This window comes from Patagioenas fasciata, chromosome 1, assembly GCF_037038585.1.
Source record: "Patagioenas fasciata isolate bPatFas1 chromosome 1, bPatFas1.hap1, whole genome shotgun sequence".
NCBI lineage: Eukaryota > Metazoa > Chordata > Aves > Columbiformes > Columbidae > Patagioenas > Patagioenas fasciata.
Genome location: NC_092520.1, coordinates 55,364,136 through 55,385,641, shown reverse-complemented (window position 1 = coordinate 55,385,641; position 21,506 = coordinate 55,364,136). Strand labels below are relative to the sequence as shown.

The window sequence follows — 21,506 nt, the reverse complement described above, 5'->3', positions numbered from 1 at the left end:
AGATGTCATGCCCAGACTTACATAAACCCAGATAAATTACATCAGTCTTGGTGTATACCTTTTCACTGGTACTGCTGAGGGAAGCTATAAGCCGATTAAAGAGTGCTAGGTGTAAGTTTAAACTTTAATCACATATGTTAACATCCAAGGGTTGTGCAAGACAACATTTCAAATGAAATGTTTAAACAACATTTGACAGTGTTTTGCATGTTGTGGAAACCTTACTGGGTTTGTATACTCTTACATTACTCTTAGTCATAATTGGCCTGAACATCCTAACAGACTGATTTTGGGATTTTACTGGTGAACTTTTGAATTTCTAGAAATAACACTTAAAGTCTTAGGAAAAAAAAAAAAAAGAAAAAAAAATACAAGAAGGTCCACGTACTTGGGCATTTCAAGGGCAAAAAGCATTATCCACTGTAAAACCTCTCCTTCTTCCAAGTAAGGTCCAGTTGAAAATGTCAGCATAAAAATGGAGAGGAACCAGAGAAAGAAGAAACATCTATGCTGGGTAATGTGACACTGTCTTCTCCTTTTTGTCTATAGGTTAGAGAGATTTGTTTTTTCTGTGTGCACAGTAATTTGAATAGTAAATCCTAAATGTGGCTATTACTATTTTTCCATATGTGGTAGCAAGGAAGGATGATAGATTCTTTCAATAATAATAATCAGCATTGGCCGGTAAGCAGAATTAGCTAACTCCTCTTAAATGAAGGATTTATTAACCATCTGAGCACCTTCCGGCCATTCTACCTTGACTTACCAATGAAAATAACCTGCAGTTGTTAATTCTATGTATATTTTTATTATTTTTCTAATATGTATTTAAGATTTAACTAAAAGTGGAGGCAACCAGAAAATCGAATAGGGAGAATTAAGTAAGAGCATAACATAATTTAACAAGGGGATCCAAAATAAAAATTTTATACATGTTTATCCCAGAGGATAAAATAAAAACTTTTAATCCTGCTACGAAAGGCAATTCTTAATGCAGTTGCATAAAGTTCTTCCCCTAATGGTTGTTTCTTGGACCCTAGTCTCAGCTGTAACTGACCATATAAGAGCTTCTGCCATATACCTGTTAGTGGACGATAATAAATGAATTATTATCACAAAACCAAAACATGAAAGAAATAATTTATTTCTTCTTAGGTATATCACATAAGCTTGGATAAGTGGCCAACTCACTCCTGCTCAGATGTTTATGGCCAGACTGGTGCCTACATCAAAACCTGCTTCCTGTGCTTGCAGATTAATTTCTCCTAACGTTAAAAAATAAGAGCAGAATATGAGATACATGAACTGAACTGAAGGGGAAAATTGAAATTGTTTTATGGTGTGGCAGTTGCACATCCGCCTGAGATACGGAGCCTTCAACAGAGCAGGTGATGGCTCTTTTAGCACCTTTTGTGCCCCACTGTGCCTGTCCCCATGCACACACCTAGGGTGATACCAAGGTGCTGTCAGTCACATCCTCCCCTACCCTGGGGCAGGGTGACTTCACCTCCACCAGCTGGTGGGGCAAGAGGGGTGGGACCCTTTGTCAATTGACATAGTCCTTAACAGGACCCTGAGTCAATTGAGATGGTCATTAGCAGACAAGGTGCCCAGAGTAGCTGCAAAGCTTCTGAACCATGTTGTAATGCCCATAGCCAGATCTGACCAGACTATAAAATGGGGTTCCCGCTGAAGGCCCCCTTTGGAGCGGTCTTCTCGGAGCTGTGGGTCTGTGAACTGGAGCCCTCTCCTTAGGCTGGGACGTTGTCTAAGGAGACTTCCCGGGATTGAGAGTGCCTCACCTCCTTGTTTGGGTGAGTGGTAATTTACTGGATATATCCTTGAATGAGTCCTCACCTAACCCAGGCAAGTAGTTATTTCTTCTGGGTACCCTGGAGTCAGAGGGCTCTGGTTTTGTTTCCTGTGAGTGTGGGCAGGCATGCTGTGGATCCTCATTATTCTTATTTTGCTGTACCCCGATAATCTCCTCAACTGATATCTGAACCTGTATTTTATGTTGTCAGAATGCTAACTAATTGTATAAACCCTGTTTCTAGTCGATTTATTAGCTGCACTTTTCCGGCTAGAATGAAGACTGTTTTGGAACTCGTCATCCGCCTAAAACTGACTTTGGGGTGCCTCTGTGACATATAGGATAATGGTTTCAAATTATGTATGATCAGGACTTTTGTCTTTATCCATGTATATAGATGTTCTCTACACATATTCTTCTCAGTCTCAGATTTGTTGTTTGAATAGTGCAAAAATCAGAGACATATTTTTCCCAGGAAATCTCGGTTATCTTATGCTCTCTCCTCAAAAACTCTTCATTATTTAAATCCAAACCCCATCTTTAAAAAGTATTAGCTGTGTAAAATATACTGAAGCTAAACAGTCAAAGCCTTTATGTGTTTAAATTATCCTGTCTTGGAAAACAGAGCATTTATAATGTGACTTGTCTGAAGTGGAGAGTGGAGGAATCATTTGAATCTGTCTTGTACTGATACCAGAAGAGTATTCTGGTGCTATTGCCAACTCAGATATCATTAAATAATTTGGTAAAGTGCCCACGGGGTTTCAGAGCTGAGTTTTTGTCTCTTTCATAATCAGTCTCTTTTCACAAGCTTGTTCTCTAGCTCCAATGTCAATCAACCACCCCAAAACACCCTCCCATCCTGCAGACTATGTTTCGCTGTAAGAAGCACTAAGGTTTTGTGTGAAACTCAGGAGCTGTAGAGGACTGGATCCAGTTTCCCATCTCTAATGCTCCTCCCTTGCTGGGCTGGGCACCTGCATGGCCCAGCAGAAGAAGATGCCCTCCAAAGCCCTGCAGGTGCTGCAGAGCAGGTGGGGGCTACCAAGACCTTGGCTGCCACCATTGCCCATCCAGTTTCCGATCTGGGGGGTCACAGTTCTGGCTCCCATCTCACTCCTGGGTGTGGTCTGACTGGGCATTTTGATCATTTTCTTCAAGACAGCAAAAAACTATAAAACTTTTCAAAAGGAGAGCTGGGGTGCTGCACCTTCTCTATTTTGACAGAAATGATTCCAGAGTGGGAAATGCAGGAGCGAGCAGTGGAGAAGCTCCCAGTACCCTGGAGGAATAGCCTGACAAAGAGTCTACAAACCCCACCAATCCAAGGGATTTTTCCCTTTTGTGTTTTGTGAAGCAGTGTGATCAAACAAGCTTCTTCCACCTCCTTCTTCCTTCTCCTTCATGGCTTAAACCTACCCACTTCTTTTGAAGTTTGCTCCCTAGATTATAAATACTTTGGGACAGAACTGTCCTTTGTGTTCTGTGTTTGCACAGTGCCAATTACAAGCTGTGCTCCTAGAAGCCAATAATAATAACAAATAATAAACATTTGCTCTGGTTTCAGTGGTTCCTGATAAGTGCGAACAGAACACAATGCCTATGTTTGGTTCCTTTGTGGAGCACTGCATGAGAGAGGTGTAATCCCAAAAATATGTGAATATAGCTGACCATCAGCAGAGCAGTGAAAATACCTCATCAAGCAGAATCAGATTCACAAATGCCGTGAGCATCCTACAGAGCAATATTTTCCTTCTAGTCCTTGCCAATTCTAAAATCTGTGTGGTTTACGGTGCTGTTGAAAGTGGCACAGCCTTTCCAATGCAAATATATATTGACTTTAGTTGATGCTTCAAGAGAAAGAACACATTATTGCTTGAATTAAAATGTAGATATGGAATTCAATAGTATATGAGCTGCTGTAAAAATGAAGTAATATAAGTCAAACTTCAGCACATTGCCAAATCTCAACAAGGCTCCTACATTTCCATGAGGAAATGTGAAATTTCTCTGCTTTGAGGATATTCCTCCAAACAATATACATCTGAAGCTTGTTCCCTAGTCTCCTTTCAGTGGAATTTGGTGAGTGTGCATAGAGGTGATGTCCTGTCCTTTCTTGTGTGTGTACATTGAATACAACATTAGTGAATAAATGTGACATAGCCTGTTACTTTTAGGGTATGTCCAACAGAGGGACTTAATAACTAAGGAGCAGTTTTAGTTTTTGGGAGAGGTATCTCATGGAAACAAGTGCTCAGTAATCAAAGAAGAGGAAATCCTACCTCTGAGAGACCTCTCTGTACTGTTTCAGTTAGGGATCCCATCATCAACCTGAGCTAAAATGCATTAATTGCTTTGAGTATAGGTTACCCATACTCAAGCCACCCCCTTGCAGGTCTCCTTGCCTGAAGGACACGATCATCAGCTGCACTTGGCATAGGGAGGATCGGAGCAGGACAGAGGTGACCATGGCTACGTGGCACAAGGATGCATGAGATGGGAGAACAGTGCGAAACTCACATCAAAGCTGTGAGACTTGATGTATCTAAATGTACTCAGGGTAAAGGAGAATCTGCTCCTGCATCCCTTCCAGACTTGATTTCAGAGGCTTGGACAACCAAAGCCAGTGAGAATTGCATCCTCTATGCACAAGGCCAGTTAATCTGTTTACTTACTTGACATTAGGCACACAAAGTGTAATATTTTGGGCTGAGACAGCAGCTCTTAGGGAACAAACACTGACTACAACCAATGGGCTCTTTTTCATGCCCTCCCAGGACCTGGGTCCTTTGCCAGATTGAGAGGCATCCCAAGGAGTAGAGTAAGGACGCTGGTAAGAGAAGTAGCTTTTTAGAAGTATTTTATATGAAATGAATTATTAATATATGAGCTAAGCATAAGGATAATTGGAATAATTATAAAGGTATCACTGTTATTATTTTGTCAGTATTTTAGGACAAGAAAAAATTATAAGACTAAAAATTAAGAGTTCAGAATGTTTGTGTGTTCTAGACCTAGTAAGGTAGATTATTTCAGGCAACATGTTTTGGATAAGGCAGTCAAGTTGCTGGTATTACACTGTTTTTATTGTGGAACTTATTGTGGAACTTATTGTGTAAACTTATCCTGACATTTTCCTGTAAAACTATTTCAAATACATTTTAAATGGGACTAAGTCCTGAGGGCCTGATTCAACCTGAATCTGGTATAACTCCATCAAAATCTCTGGAGTTTCCCTGGCATCAAAACTGCAGTAGTTTGGGAATGACTCAGGCTGTGAATTTATTGGATTTTGCCAGTAGGAACTTGGAACCACCAATTAAAAAATTACTTTTAATCGCATCCGGAGATCCCCATTTACTTTCAAAGATACAATCTTCATCGTCACATACTCTGGAACAGCACGCTTGCATTCATGTTTAGAAGCTTAATTATGCATCAATTACATGGGGGAATTTTAAATAAGATTTGCTGATCCTTTTGTTTCATGGATTTGACTAAAATATTCTGTTTATTTTGGTATCACTCTCATAGCTGGCATGACTGGTTTATCTGATGACTAATTTATTTCACTGCAGCCAGATACACTGCCAAAATTTCAACAAAGGGCTCCTTTGGAAAGGGTTTATATTGTCTCAGTGCATTCTAACTATTAAACACTTTATGAAAATGTCCATTGATTCCCAAAAGCTGTCTGGCAATGATATAACCTTAAACAACTGATCTTAACCAGCCCTTGCTCTTAATTAGCCTTTTTGCCCAGTGTAGCTGCTTCTCCAACAGCCTTTTATTAGTGAAGCATCTTTCAAGAAGGATAGCATGACTTCTGCAAGGAAAATGAGGGACAGCTTGACTTGGTGTGCACACACACACACACTGAACATGGCTTATGTAAAAGCTTGATCAAAAGAACAAATGACAGGCTTAGTTGTTTAAATAGCTGGTGTTATGTCTTGCGTGAGTGAGATCCAGGCTGTCAGCAAATACCTAGCAGATACTTGTTTTCCTACTCATGCTCATCACCACGTTATGGCTAAAGAAGAATGTGGAATTCATTGTGTCACCCAGGCTGCATGGAAAGAGGTGGGTGACAAGGGTTTGCACATAAAGGCCAGTTTGAGTCCTGGTCAGGTAATGGTCTATTCAATGGAGATTAATAATGTGGGATGGACAGGGGGGTCCTCAATGCAAGGTGACATTTTAAGGTCTTCAGCATGCTACCACTGTAGCAGCTTTGGCCAAAATTCAGACACAGACTGGGAGAAGAGAGAGACATGAAATATGGAAAAATTAACTGCAGAAGGAAAGGAGGAAAGTGCTCTCCATGTGCACTCTGGTTTGGACTGAAAGTTGTGGGTATAAGTTACATCCAACTGATCTGAGATAGAGTAGGATTCACCCGCAGGTATCTACTGAGTCAGGGTGGGATTCAGTCAAATCCTGCCCAGTATGTCTATACCTTCACAAATCATCCATCTGCTTTACTGTCCATTGGCATGTCTAGACTGCTCCTCTGACTTGGTGTAGGTGTCTCACAGGGACAGGATTGATTCTGTCCCTGTTGACTCTAAGGGGATCACAGGGTGACTAGCTCCCACACAGCATGTAACACCACAGATGTCTGAAGTAGTCTGGGATAAATCTTAAGCCTATGCTTAAGATCCAGTGCAGCATTTTTAGCACCTCATCTGTGCCCAGCTTTAGGTACCTGATGAAGCAGGACAAGATCTCCTAGGTAGGAAGAAAGGAGAACTATGGGACCCACACCATTCAAGATTATTGATCTATGACTCTCCTTTCTGTACACAGGTTTACCATCTCATGGCAAATCTCAGCTGTTACAGAGGACATGATGCTTATTCAAAGAATTGCCTTTCTCTGCCAGTCTCACTTGACTCTTCCCTGAGTTGGCTATTAACTGAATGATTTTTTTTCAGATTCCAGTTTAAATGCTGTTTATATTTGATGCAAGAAAGATAATGTACAGCTTGAGTACTTTGAGCATTTTGGCCTATATTGTCTGCCTGCCTCCTCCATTTTTGGCTGTTTCAGGTATGTTAAGAGAATATTGTTTCACAGTGAAAATAGCACAGAGAAGTAAAATGGGATGAATGTGAGTGTGCTGCCTTTGCTTAGGACTATAGATGTTTCAGCAATATCTAGGCCAAATCATGGGCATGAAATGTGTTACACAGAGCTACGTGCTCTGCAAGCACAGAGAAAAATGCCCTCTCCAAGTTCAGACAGACAATAGGAAATGTATAGAAAAAGTGCAAGAGGATTTAATACCAACCAACCTTTGCAGACCGAAGCAAAAGTCCATTAAAAGACCTGTGTAGACTAAAGACTACTAACCAATGGACCTTAGATACTTTATAAATGGTATTTTCTGAATTATAGCTTTCAACCTAAGCAGGTTTCAAGGGGGAATCTGAGAGAGAACAGGTGAGGACTTCAGGGGGCACATTTGACTTCTGGCAGCTAGAACTGACCAAGGGGTATAAGGCTGCGTCGATTCAGCTAATCACAGAGTAAAACAACCACAGACTAACAAAATTAAACTAAAGGTTAGAGGTAGGCTGTCTACAGACAGACAAAAAAGGACAGTTGCTTTTAGGGTAGAGTGCTAAAGCTGCTAATAGTCTTTATGATCAGCCAGGCTCACCGTTTCCTGCGGTGTTGCCACTGGACATGGGGAACTGATTATGCTCTTCTTGTTTGCAGCCATCTTTTACGTATTTGAAGGCTATTTTCATGCCTATGGTTAGTCTACTCTTCTTCAGACTAAACAGCCTTAACTTTACCAGTCATTCCTCATAGGTCACATTTCGTAAACTTGAGGGGTTCTTGTTGCTCTTATCTGTCTGCTCTTTCCAAGTGCTGTGCGTTTTGCTTCAAGTGTAGTACCCAAACTGGACACAGTACTGCAGCAGAGGCTTTGCTTGGGCCAAGCAGAAGCCATCTCACCTCTTACAGACGAGCCATTTTTTTTAAATAAAGACTTGCACTCCCCTCCCGCCCCTTATTTTTTTCTTCCCCAACACAGTACAATCTGTATGTCATACATTGTCTGCTCCTCCATCTACCCAGACCAAATAGCTGACCAGTACCTTGTGGGATTTCTTTTCTGTTGAGTTTCCAGTAAGTTATTCAGAAAGGAGAAGGTAGATATTCTGAGGCAAAGGATGGGATAGATTATAAAAACTTAACATTACTTGAGCAACAGTACTAGGTCAGACATAGCACTGAACTAATTTATGATCCTGTCTCTGGTAGTGGCACAAAGGAGACAGTAAGGCTGCAAAGATGTTGAGAGGAAAGGAATAAAAAAAAGAAAGAAATCCATTTAGAAAATATTACTGTTGGTAGAAATGAGTGAAAGCAGATGTGACCCAGTGAACTTCAGACCTCGAAGTAATGTTTTTTCTTTCGCTGAGAAAAGTGAGCAATGCCAGTGAAGAAATCTCTGGCTCTAAAAATCACTTTGTATGACTCATTTATATTAGAAATGAGTGTTGTTTGGCAACAGACTTTTGCTCATAATTCTTTCTTCTTTTAAAGAGCTACTCAGGAGCACTGCACACCTGAAGAACATTTCTTTCCTTCCTAGTTCCTCTCCCTTATTCAGCAGTGTTTTCCCTTCAGTATTATGAACCATAACCACCTTGCTGCAAGGCTGTGTGAGCAAGTGGGTACAGCATGAAATTCTGTTGCTGGACACAGACTTTTATTCAAAATGATCCATGATGGCAAAATTGTAAAGAACAGGTGGTTGAAGGCATTCAGGTTCCTTAAATAAGAACTCCCACTCATTCTTTTGATTAAACTGCTGGAGGTCTTTGGAAATGTTCTAATCTCTCCCAGCTGAGTGGTGAGCCTTTGCTGAGATTGCAGAGAACTTGGGCCTGGTCTGTCTTGTACTGAAAGTGGTGGCCAAATTGTCACAACTAGGTCAAATCAGAGCCTTGTACCTCGCAAGCTCACTTTCTGCTTTCCTGATGATCTGCTTCCATCGAGCTCCCTGTTGTATTTTGGGTGTCTGTGGCCTACGTGATTTGCCATGGGCTCTCACCCTGCTCCATGCTCCAGCTGTCATACACCAGACTCACTTTCCTTGGCTGCAAGTGTTTTGTGTCCTGGCAAGGTGTTCCCAGGAAAAAGGAATGCAAGAGAAAGATAATCCTATCTCCCTGACTGTCCTCTCACCAGGGAGCATCTAAGTCTTGCACACTTAGGTCTTGCTGATTGAGTGCAAATCCTGTCAGCAGGCTGAGACAACCAGTCGTGTCTTACTGTGCCCTGGACTTGTCCTTAGGTCTCTGCAGTAACCGGTGTGATCACCACACTGCAGCACGACCAGCGAGTGACCTTAGAAAGTGCTCAAACATTTGCATATTATTGCAAACATAAAAATAATAATAAAAATCTGTGGGATGTGAAGTGGTGTGGAGTGTCTCTTATCAACAGGCTCCACAAAAGCTCCTTCTTTTGTTTATAAGGAACGGCAGACCAGAGGTGCCTGGATTTGCAGACAGGAAGGGTGAGGGGGGAAAACACCCCCACTTGTTTTCTCCTTTGAGCAACAACATTTCTCTTAACCTTAACCAAAGAAGGTTAGTGAAGCCATTTGGCAAACACACTAGTGTTAAGTACCTTGGCTGGAAATGTTTATCCTTGTTCCCGTTAACACACACAGTGCTCTGCTCCGTGCGTGACGCAGGGAGGGAGGGGAAGGACGTGCCACCCAACGCAGCCACCCCCCTCGCAGCCCACCGCACCTCTTCACCATGTGTCCGGGCTGTGTGTTCCTCCTGAGGGTGGTCACTGCTGCCTACAGGGAGGGATTCTGGCTTTGGCTGCCTGGCTCTCCTGCCTCTCTCCCTAGCCATGCCAAGCACTGCCTCTCCAGAGGGACCACCACCACCAGCAGCCAGGACAAGGGAGCTTTGTTGTTCAGAACTTAGCTGAGCCATGGGTTGGGGGTGTCCGCACCCCCAGTGAAGCTCAGGCCAAAGTATGGCTATGGTGGTGCAGGATGTCCCAGCCACAGAGACCCAAGTGGCCATTGACCCTCTGAAAGTGAGCCCTGTACCACAGCCTGGAAAGCAGCTGAGATGCAAAGAGCTGGAGAAGCACAACCCCTTTGCTCCCAGCTATATCACAGAATCACAGAATGGTTGGGGTTGGAAGGGATCTCTGGAGATCATCCAGTCCAATACATCTGCTAAAGCAGGTTCACCCAGAGCAGATCACACAGGAATGTGTCCAGGTGGGTTTTGAATGTCTCCATAGAAGGAGACTCCACAACCTCTCTGGGCAGCCTGTTCCAGTGCTCTGTCAAATAACCCTGCACTGAACTTCACCATCTCCAACCACACTGCATCTCATTTACTTTGGCGAAGGTGGCTCTACTGTATGTGGCCTCCTGCTCCCTCAGGGATATATATATTTCCAGCTGTAGTTTATTTATCTGCCTTTGAGTATCCCACATTCTATGTCAGCTGAGCTTCCTGCATCTCCTAGAAGGATGTCCCTGTACCAAACACCTGCACAGTGGCAGCAGTAATGTGATGGTTCCTCTGCAACCTGTACTGTCAGACTCCAGTGTCAGTCAGGAACAGGAGAGGAGCCCTGTGGTGGTCTTAGCTGGAGATGCTCTTGGGAGAAAAGAGCTGAGAGAGAAAAGCAAAGAAGATAAAGGCCATATGGTTGGTAAGAGATGTGCAGGAGGGCCGTGCTGTGGAGAAGTGCTGGTGTTCGCAGCACCATGGGCAGTGACCTCCCTAGCAGAGCTCCGTGAGCAGTGCCAGACCACGGTGCTTGCTCAGCCTCCGGGACTGCGGCGCGAGAAGTCCTGGCTGCCATCAGCTGCCTGGGATGGCAGCGAGTCTTTCTGACTCAGCAGGAATTGACCCAAATCCCTGCCAGTGAGGAAAACAAATTTTCTGTCTTACACTCATATCCTGTCCCTGGCTGTGGTGGGTGCCTTTGTTTTAAAAGTGGAGGTCCAGGGCTCTGACTAGGATGCTGGGTGACTTCTCAGCTGGTGGGGCTTTTTGGTCAGGTCACATCATATTGGGATTTCCTACCTCATCAGTAGAGCCGGTGTGGAGGTTTTGTGGCCTAGCAAGATGAGATCCAGCTCAACAGGAAAGCTGAAGAAGCTTTGGCTTTTGCATTGGGAGGACATCTTTGCAGGATGCTTTGATCTGAATGGGAATGGACTTATGAGGGTCAAAAGACCTCCATCAGCCCAGGCAAACAGGTCTGTTCAAAGAGGACCTGAGCACAGAGGCACGAGAGTTACAGACACTTTCAAATGCTGAATTTCTATAAAGATTAAATGCAAACCACTGCATTTCTAGACAGAATATTAAAAAATCATGATATTGGAGGTTTTGTAATAGCCACTGAACAAAGTGAAACTTCTTGCAGCATGAAAATGTTGAAAGGTGGTGTAAATGAAAGTAAAATTGTCTCTTGCGTTGTTTTTGCTGGTATACAATGGTATAATCTCTTTTGTAAGGTGGAATGTTTCCATTAAAATTATGCTATGGAACAGCCATATGCCATAATGATTATTTAGATTATTAAATTACCTCTTTTCCCCACTTTGTGAGATAACTACTTCTGTTATTAACAAAAGTTGGCTGAACTTAGGGCATCAATATATGGTGTGGTGCTTGCTCGGGGATGCCAGCCTGGGGCAGCAACCTGGGCTGATGCTGGGCTTGCAGTGGAGAAGGTGTTTATGCCTCCTGAGCATCCTGTTCTCCTGGTCAAATTAAACACTGTACTGACATAGGATTAATGACTCACACTGTTTCTTAGTGGCTGGGGGTTGATTTCTGCTTTTGCCAGTTTATAGAATGAAAAATCAATAGAAAGGCTTTTATGTGACATTCTGTGTTATTGTTTAGAAATTCATTTGTGAAGAAGGAAAAGGCAGTCTCCAAATAACAAAAGATTTTGGCAGATTTCCACCTGCAGCGGAAATTTAGAACTTCTGAGCTCTTGTTTCCTTCGGAAATATGAATTGGTATGCATTGCCCTGAATATGAGCATGAAACATGTCTTTGTGTCTGACTGGTGTCTGCAGAAGAGTAGACTCGCATCTTAGCTGGACAGAAAAAAACTAGCAAGTACAAAAATCGGTAGAGTGGACCTGGTAGAAAACCAGTATATATTATTGTGAAAGCAAATTCATTAGTATCTTCAAGTATTCAGTTTTGCTTCTCATTTGGACTGTGAGGTTAATTGTACTCTTTCAAATACTAGTAGAGTCTGTGTAATTAACTTTTGGGAAAGTAAAGGGCTAGAAGGGAGATTTTGGACTTTAACATAAAATAATCTTGGAAAATAAGATTAATGTCATATACAGTTGATAATGTATAGTAATAAAATCTACCACATGGAAGTCTTGATTTATGGAAAACTCTTAAATAGTGCAACATAAATCTTAGCTCAGGATATAGAATTTTAAAATTCCACCTTTAAGCAGGTTAATCCTGAGGATGTGTTATACCAGAGTTTGACTAATTACCTCCAGATTAACATACATTTTCTTTAGAAAAAAGCTAACACAGTAAGAGAAACATAAGTGTAAAATGATCACATCTGTGAACTGTTGGGCATGACCTTTAGAAGTCTTCCAATGCCTCTCCTTTTTTAACTGTTTCAGATTCTTTTTTAGAAATTTAATAGGCAAATGTCTGGGTGACCAGCATAAGGTATTAAAGGTGAGAGGTGAATGAAATCTTCTCAGGAGACTTTGCATATGCCTGAACTTCAATATGTTCTTCACTGAATTAAGACCATAAATGTTTAAATTCTAGATTTTTAAATATTTGGGCAGGCAACAGTGTCTCCCAGCATCCCACAAAAGGTGACTGTAGGGCAGAACAATAATCTGGCTTTCCAGCTTTCTCTGAAGTCCAACACATTCGCTCATTCCCTGTCAGTCCTGTGCCTGGCATGAAGTAGATATAAGGCCATCTCATTTTATGGGTCCACCCTATTTAGCTCTCATCCTTGTTCTTGAGTGACCTCAGCTAACTGAATGTCAGTTTGTAAGGTTTACACTAACAGATTCTGGTAGATATCTGCTCAGTGTTGTTGGTTATCTGTGCCACCGCATCAAGTACCTTGCCAGGTACCCTACTACCAGGCCTGCCCATCTCATACCTTCTCAGCTGCCCAAATTCCAGGTCCCTGCTTCACCTCCTGCACCCCTGGCTGCTCACCCCCATGATAAGACCATTTGGTCAGCAGGTCCATGAGCTGCTGCATGGCTGTGCAGTGCAAATAAGGCCATGGTCTGAGAGGCATGGCATGGGAAAAGAAGTGTCCTTGCACATAGCAAATCCCTGCTTTAAGGCACAGCCATGTGAACTGATGTGCTCTCTCCTGTGTTAGGAAATGCATCTCTGGAGAAGAAAACCATCCAGGAGCCCTGGGCTACCATGTCCAGTCTGCAGAGAAATTGAGTGGGTTGCTAACCAAATTCAGAGATCCTTCACAGTACTGACACCAGGACTGAGTCAAGGAATAAATGCCATGAAAAACTGAGGATCTGAAGCCCTCAGTAACACCCCTGGCAACACTTCTGCTCCAGGCATTTGATCTCATATGAATCAGTGAAACACCCAAGAGTATACCTCAGCCTCTAAACCACCAGAGAGCCCCAAGGCACCCACTCCAGGGAAGGGTTATAAAGATAACCAAACACTGTAGTACTTGATGCATGTGGGATATGGAGGGGAATCCCATGGGCACAGCTCTATTTAAAAGGCTGCACGCATCTGGCACCTTGCTTGACATTTCAAAACTACGTGTAAGTACCATGAGACACAGAGTAGCACCTGCACTGAGGGATTTAATACCCCTGTTGTCTGTGTAGCTACTTGTTTTCTCTACCAAACTGTCACTTAGCTCACACTTGCTCAGTCAACTCCATATGGTATCCACAGCAGAGATTTTTATGTATATATATTTCTTTCTCTACAATTTCTCATCTCGTGACCATTTGCTACACTTATTCCCCAATGTCCATTCCCAAGCGATTTGCTGCTCCAGCCTCTCTTCTCCCCCTTGCATCACTCTCTGAAAATGTCATGTGTGCTAGAAGGTTAAAGACTTAAAATCTTTCATTTCAGCAGTCTGAATTCCAAAATCATCAGCTTTAATGATTTGTACTTCAGCCTCCTTCTCTCACCCATCTGCTTACCATGGCTGTTTTTGACAGGTTTCCTCTCTGCTCCTGCTACAGGGACTTGTAAAAACAAAATGGATTATATCTCTGTAACTTTGAATGAAGCTGTGGTTGCAGCATGACTGCTAAAAAGATTAGAATAGGTACGCTGGCCTTATGCTCCTCAGCTCAGGCTACAGGCAAGCTCCCCTCGCCCACTTCAGTGCTCACAAGCCAGACCAGACTACAAAACCTGTTTGAACAGAGGTATTTTAAGACATTGGCTGCATACCAATTACAGCTGAGTCCTATTCATTTTGCAGTACACTCTATGCTGCTATGTAGGAGTAATCAAAGAAAGCTAAAAGCAAAGCAGAGATAACAATCTATCCTGGCGTGAGTATTAGAAGATGAAAGAGCTTCATTATTAATGCCCCAATAACAAGCTTTGCATTCCCATTCTTGCACCAGCTGCATGGGAACCACGCTAGCAATTGGCAGCACTTGGCTCTTTCCAGATTTCGTCACTGATGTTCTGCAAATGAAGACCCCCTCTCGGGGACTGCCCACCAGGCAAAGATCTGTAAGGATGACTGAAGAGAAGCATAAGCATCATTAATCTTGTACAGGTCTTCACAAATGTGAAAAAGATCTCAGCACCATAACCTCTGCCCCTGCACAGAAGTGGGAAGACAGAAGGCTTGTAGCACAAAAAGAGGATTGCAGAGATACTGTCAAATTGCCAGGTGTAAACAAGGGCTAAAAAGGGGGCCTGGTCCACAATGCCTTATGTTTTCCTGGAGTCCTGCAGATTTTAAAGTAGTGTCAGAGTCTGTTCTTTGTAACCTGCCATCAGCTTCTCCTCCAAAACTGGCAGCTGGCTGTGAAAGCCTCCACCCTTGGTGTTTTCCAGATGACCCTGTGCAGTCTAGCCCTGCAGTTTTTGGACCCTCTTTGTATGTCCTTGTGGCTGCAGATCCCCCAGTAGGCACACCTCTTTCCAGTCTGCCCCACAGCTCTGGACTAATCTGGTTCAAGTAATCAGCCAGATCTAGACAGTCTTCATAGTAATAGCAGTAAATAGTGATTCATTGTGGTTTAGATTCATGAATTTTCAGAGCGTATAGATTAAAATCTTGGAAACAAAAGGCTTGAAGAGTAAACAAAATTTGGCACCAAGATTCCTTGTGAATCACTTCAAAATTTCTAACCTATGTTTCAACTCTGAGATCCAAAAAGCCAGGTTTCACAGAGCTGTCCTGCCTCTTGGGGAAATTCTGGGCTCTGGCTGCTTCCTCTGGAACTCACCATACCCATGAAGCCCTGGGTTATGTTCAGCCAACCTGTTGCTGGAGGTCCCTGGGGAATACTTGGGAATTAGCCCCCTCCTTCAGTTCATATTCGTTCTATCAGGGGCTGCCAGGTCAAAGATGGCTCTCTGCTTCATGAACAGCTGTGCTGCATATGAATAAATTTCTTCCCTTACTTGAAACCACCCAAATAAGACCCGTTATGTCTCTGACTAACTCCTACCTAGGCTGAACTTTAAAATTTATTCTCTTCTTTTACTCTTGGGAATAATATACAATACATAACAGATTCACAAAACTTTTTATGTATATTGTTGTGACATCTCATGGCCTCTAGTGCATTACCAGCTTCCTCTAAGCATCAAACACGTGTTTCAGGCTATCTTGTTTAAGCGGAGAGCAGACCTAGCCATCTAATGTCAGAATGGAATCCATGAGCCCGTAAAGAGATTTTCTGCAATGGAGAGGCAAACCATGAGAGTGGAGAGCCATTCACTATCAAGATTTAACACCCTGTTTCTCTGCATACACTAAAGTCCACGTGCAAGAATCGGTATTTCGATCGGTCTAAATAGTGACTCTTCTGCCTGCTGAGAAATGGGGAGTATTTTGGAATTATGTCATAAAAATCTGAGAAGAATCCTGGCCATGTCTCAAGGTCACCATTGCCAAATTTGCAGTATCAATCCTATTGTACATTTCTTTTATATCGATGCAACTTTGCCAGTGCTCTTTTGACTTTGTTTTTCTAAATGGACATTGTACTCAGTGGGCAGAAAAACCTAACAGAGGGGTGTGTCAGTCTGCTGAACACAAATCAACCATATTTCCCTTCAGTTAGCACTTTTCCTAGGAGGATTTGCTTGCTACAGGAAAGTTCTTAGACACAGCTATCTTCTAACCTCAAAGTCAGACCCTGTGACTTTGTCCCTTTGACCACCTCTAGTGTCCCTCAGCAGAGTCCTCTGTGGCTGGACATCGACCTGCAGCACCATGGAGAGGGGAGCACACCCGATTCTGCGGGCCGGAGCAGGCCAGGAGCCAGGATTTGTGGTGGATGCACCTCACCCCCCCAGCCAAATCAGCACTGTTTGGTCCAGGCTCCAAAGGAGGTAAAGGCCTGAGCTACAGCCCTGTGCCCTGGCAGCCAAGAGGGCCACCCGTGCCCTGGGGTGCATCCAGCACAGCATTGCCAGCCAGGCAAGGGAGGTGATTGTCCCGCTCTGCTCTGCACTGGTGCGGCCTGAAGAGGGGAGACCTCATGGCAGCTGCAGCTTCCTCACCAGGGGAGGAGGAGGGGCAGGCACTGATCTCTTCTCTCTGGTGACCAATGACAGAAGCCAAGGGAATGGAAAGATGTGCGAGGGGAGGTTTAGGTTGGACATGAGTAAAAGGTTCTTCCCCCAGAGGGTGGTGCAGCACTGGAACAGGCTCCCCAGGGAGGTGTCACAGCCCCAAGCCTGACAGTGTTCAAGAAGAGACTGGACAAGCCCTCAGACACATGGTGTGAACTGTGGGGTTGTCCTGTGCAGGGACAGGAGTTGGACTCGATGATCCTTGTGGGTGCCTTCCAGCTCAGGACATTCTATGATTCTATGATTCTATAACTCCTTTTAGGAAACTCACAAGGAAGCGGAACAGCACTATACACTGATGAGTTGTGGGTGCAGGGAATCTCGTGCAGACCCTTTCCACTGTGTGCGATTTGACCATGAGTCAAACACTTTGTTCTATAAATATGACAGCCTGGGTGAGCCTACTTTGAACTCTCTCTGCTAAGTAAGATGGCTGTATGGCGATGGTTTTTACTACTCACAGATCAGTGGATGAGCCTAATTTAAGTTTCATATCAATCATTTAGCTTAATGAAATGTGTACTGAATAGAATGAATCACCTAGAATTATAAGGTTGTGTGATTTTTAATACACTCTCTGCTTCATGTTACTTAGTAAGCTGAATTTGCTGAATCTCAAGCTGTATCTGGCAGGCAGTGGGGAGCAGGAGCACGTTCTCTGGCCCCAGCCCTCACTCAGCCTGCCCTCCACATAAGCCCGCTTGTGATGAGTACAGAGCAGTAGGGGTTTTAGTACTAAATCCCTGGTTTTGACTGCCATGCGGGTTTCTGGCTGGATTGTTGTCAGCTGGCAGCAAACAAATGGATAGTGTTTTCCCTGGCAGTAAGTTTCTGTTGAGCGAGGGAAGCTCTCATGGCAGCCCTTTCCCAGGGCAAATGTCAAGAGTATGGGACCAGACTCTTTTCAGTGGTGCCCAATGACAGGACAATGGGCAATGGGCACAAACTGAAACACAGGAGGTTCCACCTGAATATGAGGAGAAACTTCTCTACTTTAAGAGTATCAGAGCACTGGAACAGGCTGCCCAGAGAGGTTGTGGAGTCTCCTTCTCTGGAGACATTCAAACCCCACCTGGACACATTTCTGTGTGATCTGCTCTGGTGAACCTGCTTTAGCAGGTGAGTTGGACTAGATCATCTCCAGAGGTCCCTTCGAAGCTCAAGCATTCTGTGATTCTGTCATTATGTGATTCCATGATTCCTGCTCTTGGCTGAACCCTCTGAGAAAATTGAGAGTGTCACCCTGAAGCACAGCTGAAATTGCTCTATACACTCTGGTGAACTCAGATGGTGTTCACCTGAGCAAGGCTGATCTGGCTACAGGTGCTGCAATAGCAGTTGCCTGGTTTCAGCTTCCTTCCACCCCTCAGCTGCTTTACAGCAATGCCTTCATGAAATGGCATCTCCAAATCTGTCTGCCAATGTGACCCAGAACACCTGGGTGTTGCCCTTTCCATATTGGCTACTATCAGGATAGCACTGCTTGCCCCATGTGGCTCCATCAAAATAGGCACTGGCAAGAATAAGAGGTGCCAGCAGAAGATCTGAGGCTCAAACAAGTGAAGGTTCAAGGAAGCACATTTCTTCTATGTGCTGGCACTCCTCCTGAATACCTGGCATGGAAAACCAGGGAGTGCAGAGGAGACATTAAACAGTACTGTAGGTTAGGCATGACAACTGCTGAACTAATTGTTTGAAGAAGACTAGTAGCTGCCCTGACAGACTAGGGAAGTGCCATAGGAAAGGGTTGTGGGCACAATTCAGTTTTCTAGTTACACTTCAGTATTTTATGTGAACAAAACAACTCTCTGTAGCATCACCAAATGCAAAATATATTTAAATGAAGTGTCTAAGTGATGCTAGACAACTCAAAGCTAGTTCTTGTCAGAGCTGGATAATTCTGGGATTGTAAGAATTCAGAATGATAAACATAAGAGGAATGAGAAGAGAGGTAACTACAGTCTGTGGAGCAAAGGACAGGTAGGAATGGAGTGAGGAGCTTGTATAACAGTTATCTTTGGCTAGAGGACAAATTGCAAATAGATTCCATAAAATCATAAATGTGCAGAAGAAAAATTTATATTGCCAGCTGACTCTAATGTCAGTATGCAAATAATGATGATATATTGAAGCTCTGAGGACAGAGACGGGAGTTCATTACGTGCTCAATCTGAGCATTTTATTGTTTTACAATGCAGGATGGAGTGAGAGTACAAAGCTCTTTCCCTGTTGAACTCCTGTTTTCCTTGGATTACCAGGAGTTTATGATTAGCAGGTTTTTCAAACAAAATACCTCACTCTTTCCCAGGAGTGTTTATGCTATGTGTAACATTATCCTCTGCTGGTGCATGCACTGACAGGTTAAAATTAGACTTCCTAAATGTCAGGGCAGCAGCTTGCTACTTGCTTACTTTAGCAAGAGCGTGCTACTTTAACGTGTGGTGAATTTCTTGTCTATGTTTCTCTGCACAGCAAATAAGCAAAATCTAACTCAGATGCTTAAGTACATACATAAAGGATGCACACATAATGATGTGTATTTTGTTTATTCAGGTTTCAGTGATCAAAATAATAGTAACAATACACAGTGGCAAATGCATTACAGCTGATTATTCTGAAAGTAGCTTTTGTACTACTAATAATAGCAACAATGGTAGTTTCAAGTTACTGAAGTACTTTACATTGTTTGAAACAAATTTGATCATACGTGCCTGAGAAGAAGTGTTGTTCTTTTTCTTTTTCTCTTTAAATCTCATCAGAAGTAATGCACAAATGGTGATGCACAAAGATATAATATTCGTTTTTAAAGTGCGTGTGAGTTTCTATGCCTTTTAAGTAATTTTTGATGAACAGCATTCTTTAAAAGAAATAAAACTATTCTTATCCATTCACATCCCTTGCGTGCAATTTGTGATTGTTTGGAGCAGGACATGATACAATGTGTAAAAAATGATGATGAGTTGTATCTCCAAATCTTCTGCACGTGTGAGAGTTGATCTGTATGTCCCAGCATGCAGTCTGAAGTGGCAGGGCCATGAGAGGCAAGGAAAGGTGTGAATCGGTAACATCCCTGTGTTTCCATGTTTCCACATGTGTGTGAGGTGTGTGTTATGACCCTGTTAATGTAGTATGGCAACAACGATTCAACAGTACGTTTTACACCTTGTTCAGCCACTGGCTGTTTACATCTTACAGTAGTGCTTTTTTCCTGGTCTCATAAAAGCTTTGGAATGTTATGTCTACCCTGGATTTCTTTTCTGTTTTCCTAAAATGTCAGTGTCTTAACTCATTTATCCCTCCTGTAGCCTGACTCCATCTTGCTCAAGTGCTGCCCACATCCAGGAGAGAGCAATCCCACTGCCCTTGCCCTCCTGAGTGCTTGCACAGTTTCACTGAAAACACTACTTTACCTAGTGTCTCGAGGTTTAACAACAAATGGAAAACAAACCTCTTCTTTTACTGTCTTACACACAGAGCAACACAGAAAACACTTTGTGCAGTAGACTTTTACTTAGTCCCTATCTCTGATTTAAGGGAAGAAGAGCTCGTTCGTTTTTACACTCTGTCAGACAGCTCCCAAATCCAATGCTTTCCATCAAAATGGACATTATGAAACAGCACAGCTTTGATTTTTAAGCTTAAAATATTATCTTCTGATGCAGCAACTATATAAACACACACTTAACTCCCAGCATATGAATATTTGCCTAATATTCACGGACATGGTTCTTTGCTATCTAAGTTTCTTAGATACTAAAAAAAGGATTGATAGCTGTCACAGACCTTGCTATCTTTCCTCCTCTCCCCATCCAGCAAGCAGAACACTTCTTTTTGCACAGAAATTAGAGCTGGAAAACAGTGTAGTCGATCTCCCTGCTAACAGTGGTTTGTTACTGATAGAATATTTACTGGAACTTTGTCTAGTATGCTTATCTCATATTACCAACCATGGAGTAGAGCTTACTGTCTCTCTTGGAATACATATCGTTCCTACAAAGTTGTTTCTGATATTTTGCCCAGAATATCTTTTACTTATATTTCATCTCAGTGCTTTAATCATAATTTCTTACACAAGCCCGAATAATCTTTTTCTCCTCAGGCTCACATCTTGCAATACATATAGTTCTTCATACGTTCCACTTAAATTACGCTTACTTACCTTCTACTTTGAAGATAGTTAGGTGAGGTCTGCAGTGAAAAGCACCCAGCGCGTTGCCGGCACAGTTCATCCAAAGCCCCTGGAAAACCCAGGTTGCGGTGATAACAGATGATGCTCGACTAGTGACTTTCCACTCATTTGATGCAGTAGCAGCAATAGCAGCTCCCAGCCCGCAGAAACAAAATATGAAAGCTATAATCTGTATTCCTAGCATGTTTCTCTGTAGCCCAGGGACTTAGTAATGCCACTGCGTGGAGAGAAAAGTACTTTAGTCATGTGAGTAAGCAAAAAGGCATAACATAAGCAAATTATCCTTGAACAAGTTCAGTAACACTTGCTACAGAAAGTTAATATGGCTGAAAGAAATTGTCATGCTTGAGTGAATCGAGAAAGGCCTCAGGCATTACAAATGTTTAGAAAGCAAGACAAGGTACAACTTTATGGAAGCTAATTACAAGTACTTACTAATTTCTAATTGTAAAAATTAATTAATTTTTTTCATATTTTTTCAATTAAGGTATTCCAGTTAATGCTTAATTTTCAGTTAATTGGAAACTTACAACCATTGCATCTAGCAAAAGAAGTTCAGAGTCCAAACTGTACAGTGCTATTTAACAGATTACCATAACATTTTAGAAGGATCACACAACACTTGAAGAATAAATTTTGAAAACACTGT

The 21,506-nt window shown here is 42.7% G+C and overlaps 1 protein-coding gene across 1 annotated transcript in view; it reads right to left on the bottom strand.

Annotated features, from left to right (window-relative positions):
* Nucleotides 1-21,092, bottom strand: part of CLDN10 (claudin 10) — a 63,143-nt gene extending 42,051 nt beyond the window's left edge. The window contains exon 1 of the mRNA XM_065855230.2: nucleotides 20,828-21,092. Coding sequence (XP_065711302.1) covers nucleotides 20,828-21,041 — 214 coding nt within the window. The 5' untranslated portion in view covers nucleotides 21,042-21,092. The remainder of the gene's footprint in view (nucleotides 1-20,827) is intronic.
* Nucleotides 21,093-21,506: the final 414 nt, after the last annotated feature.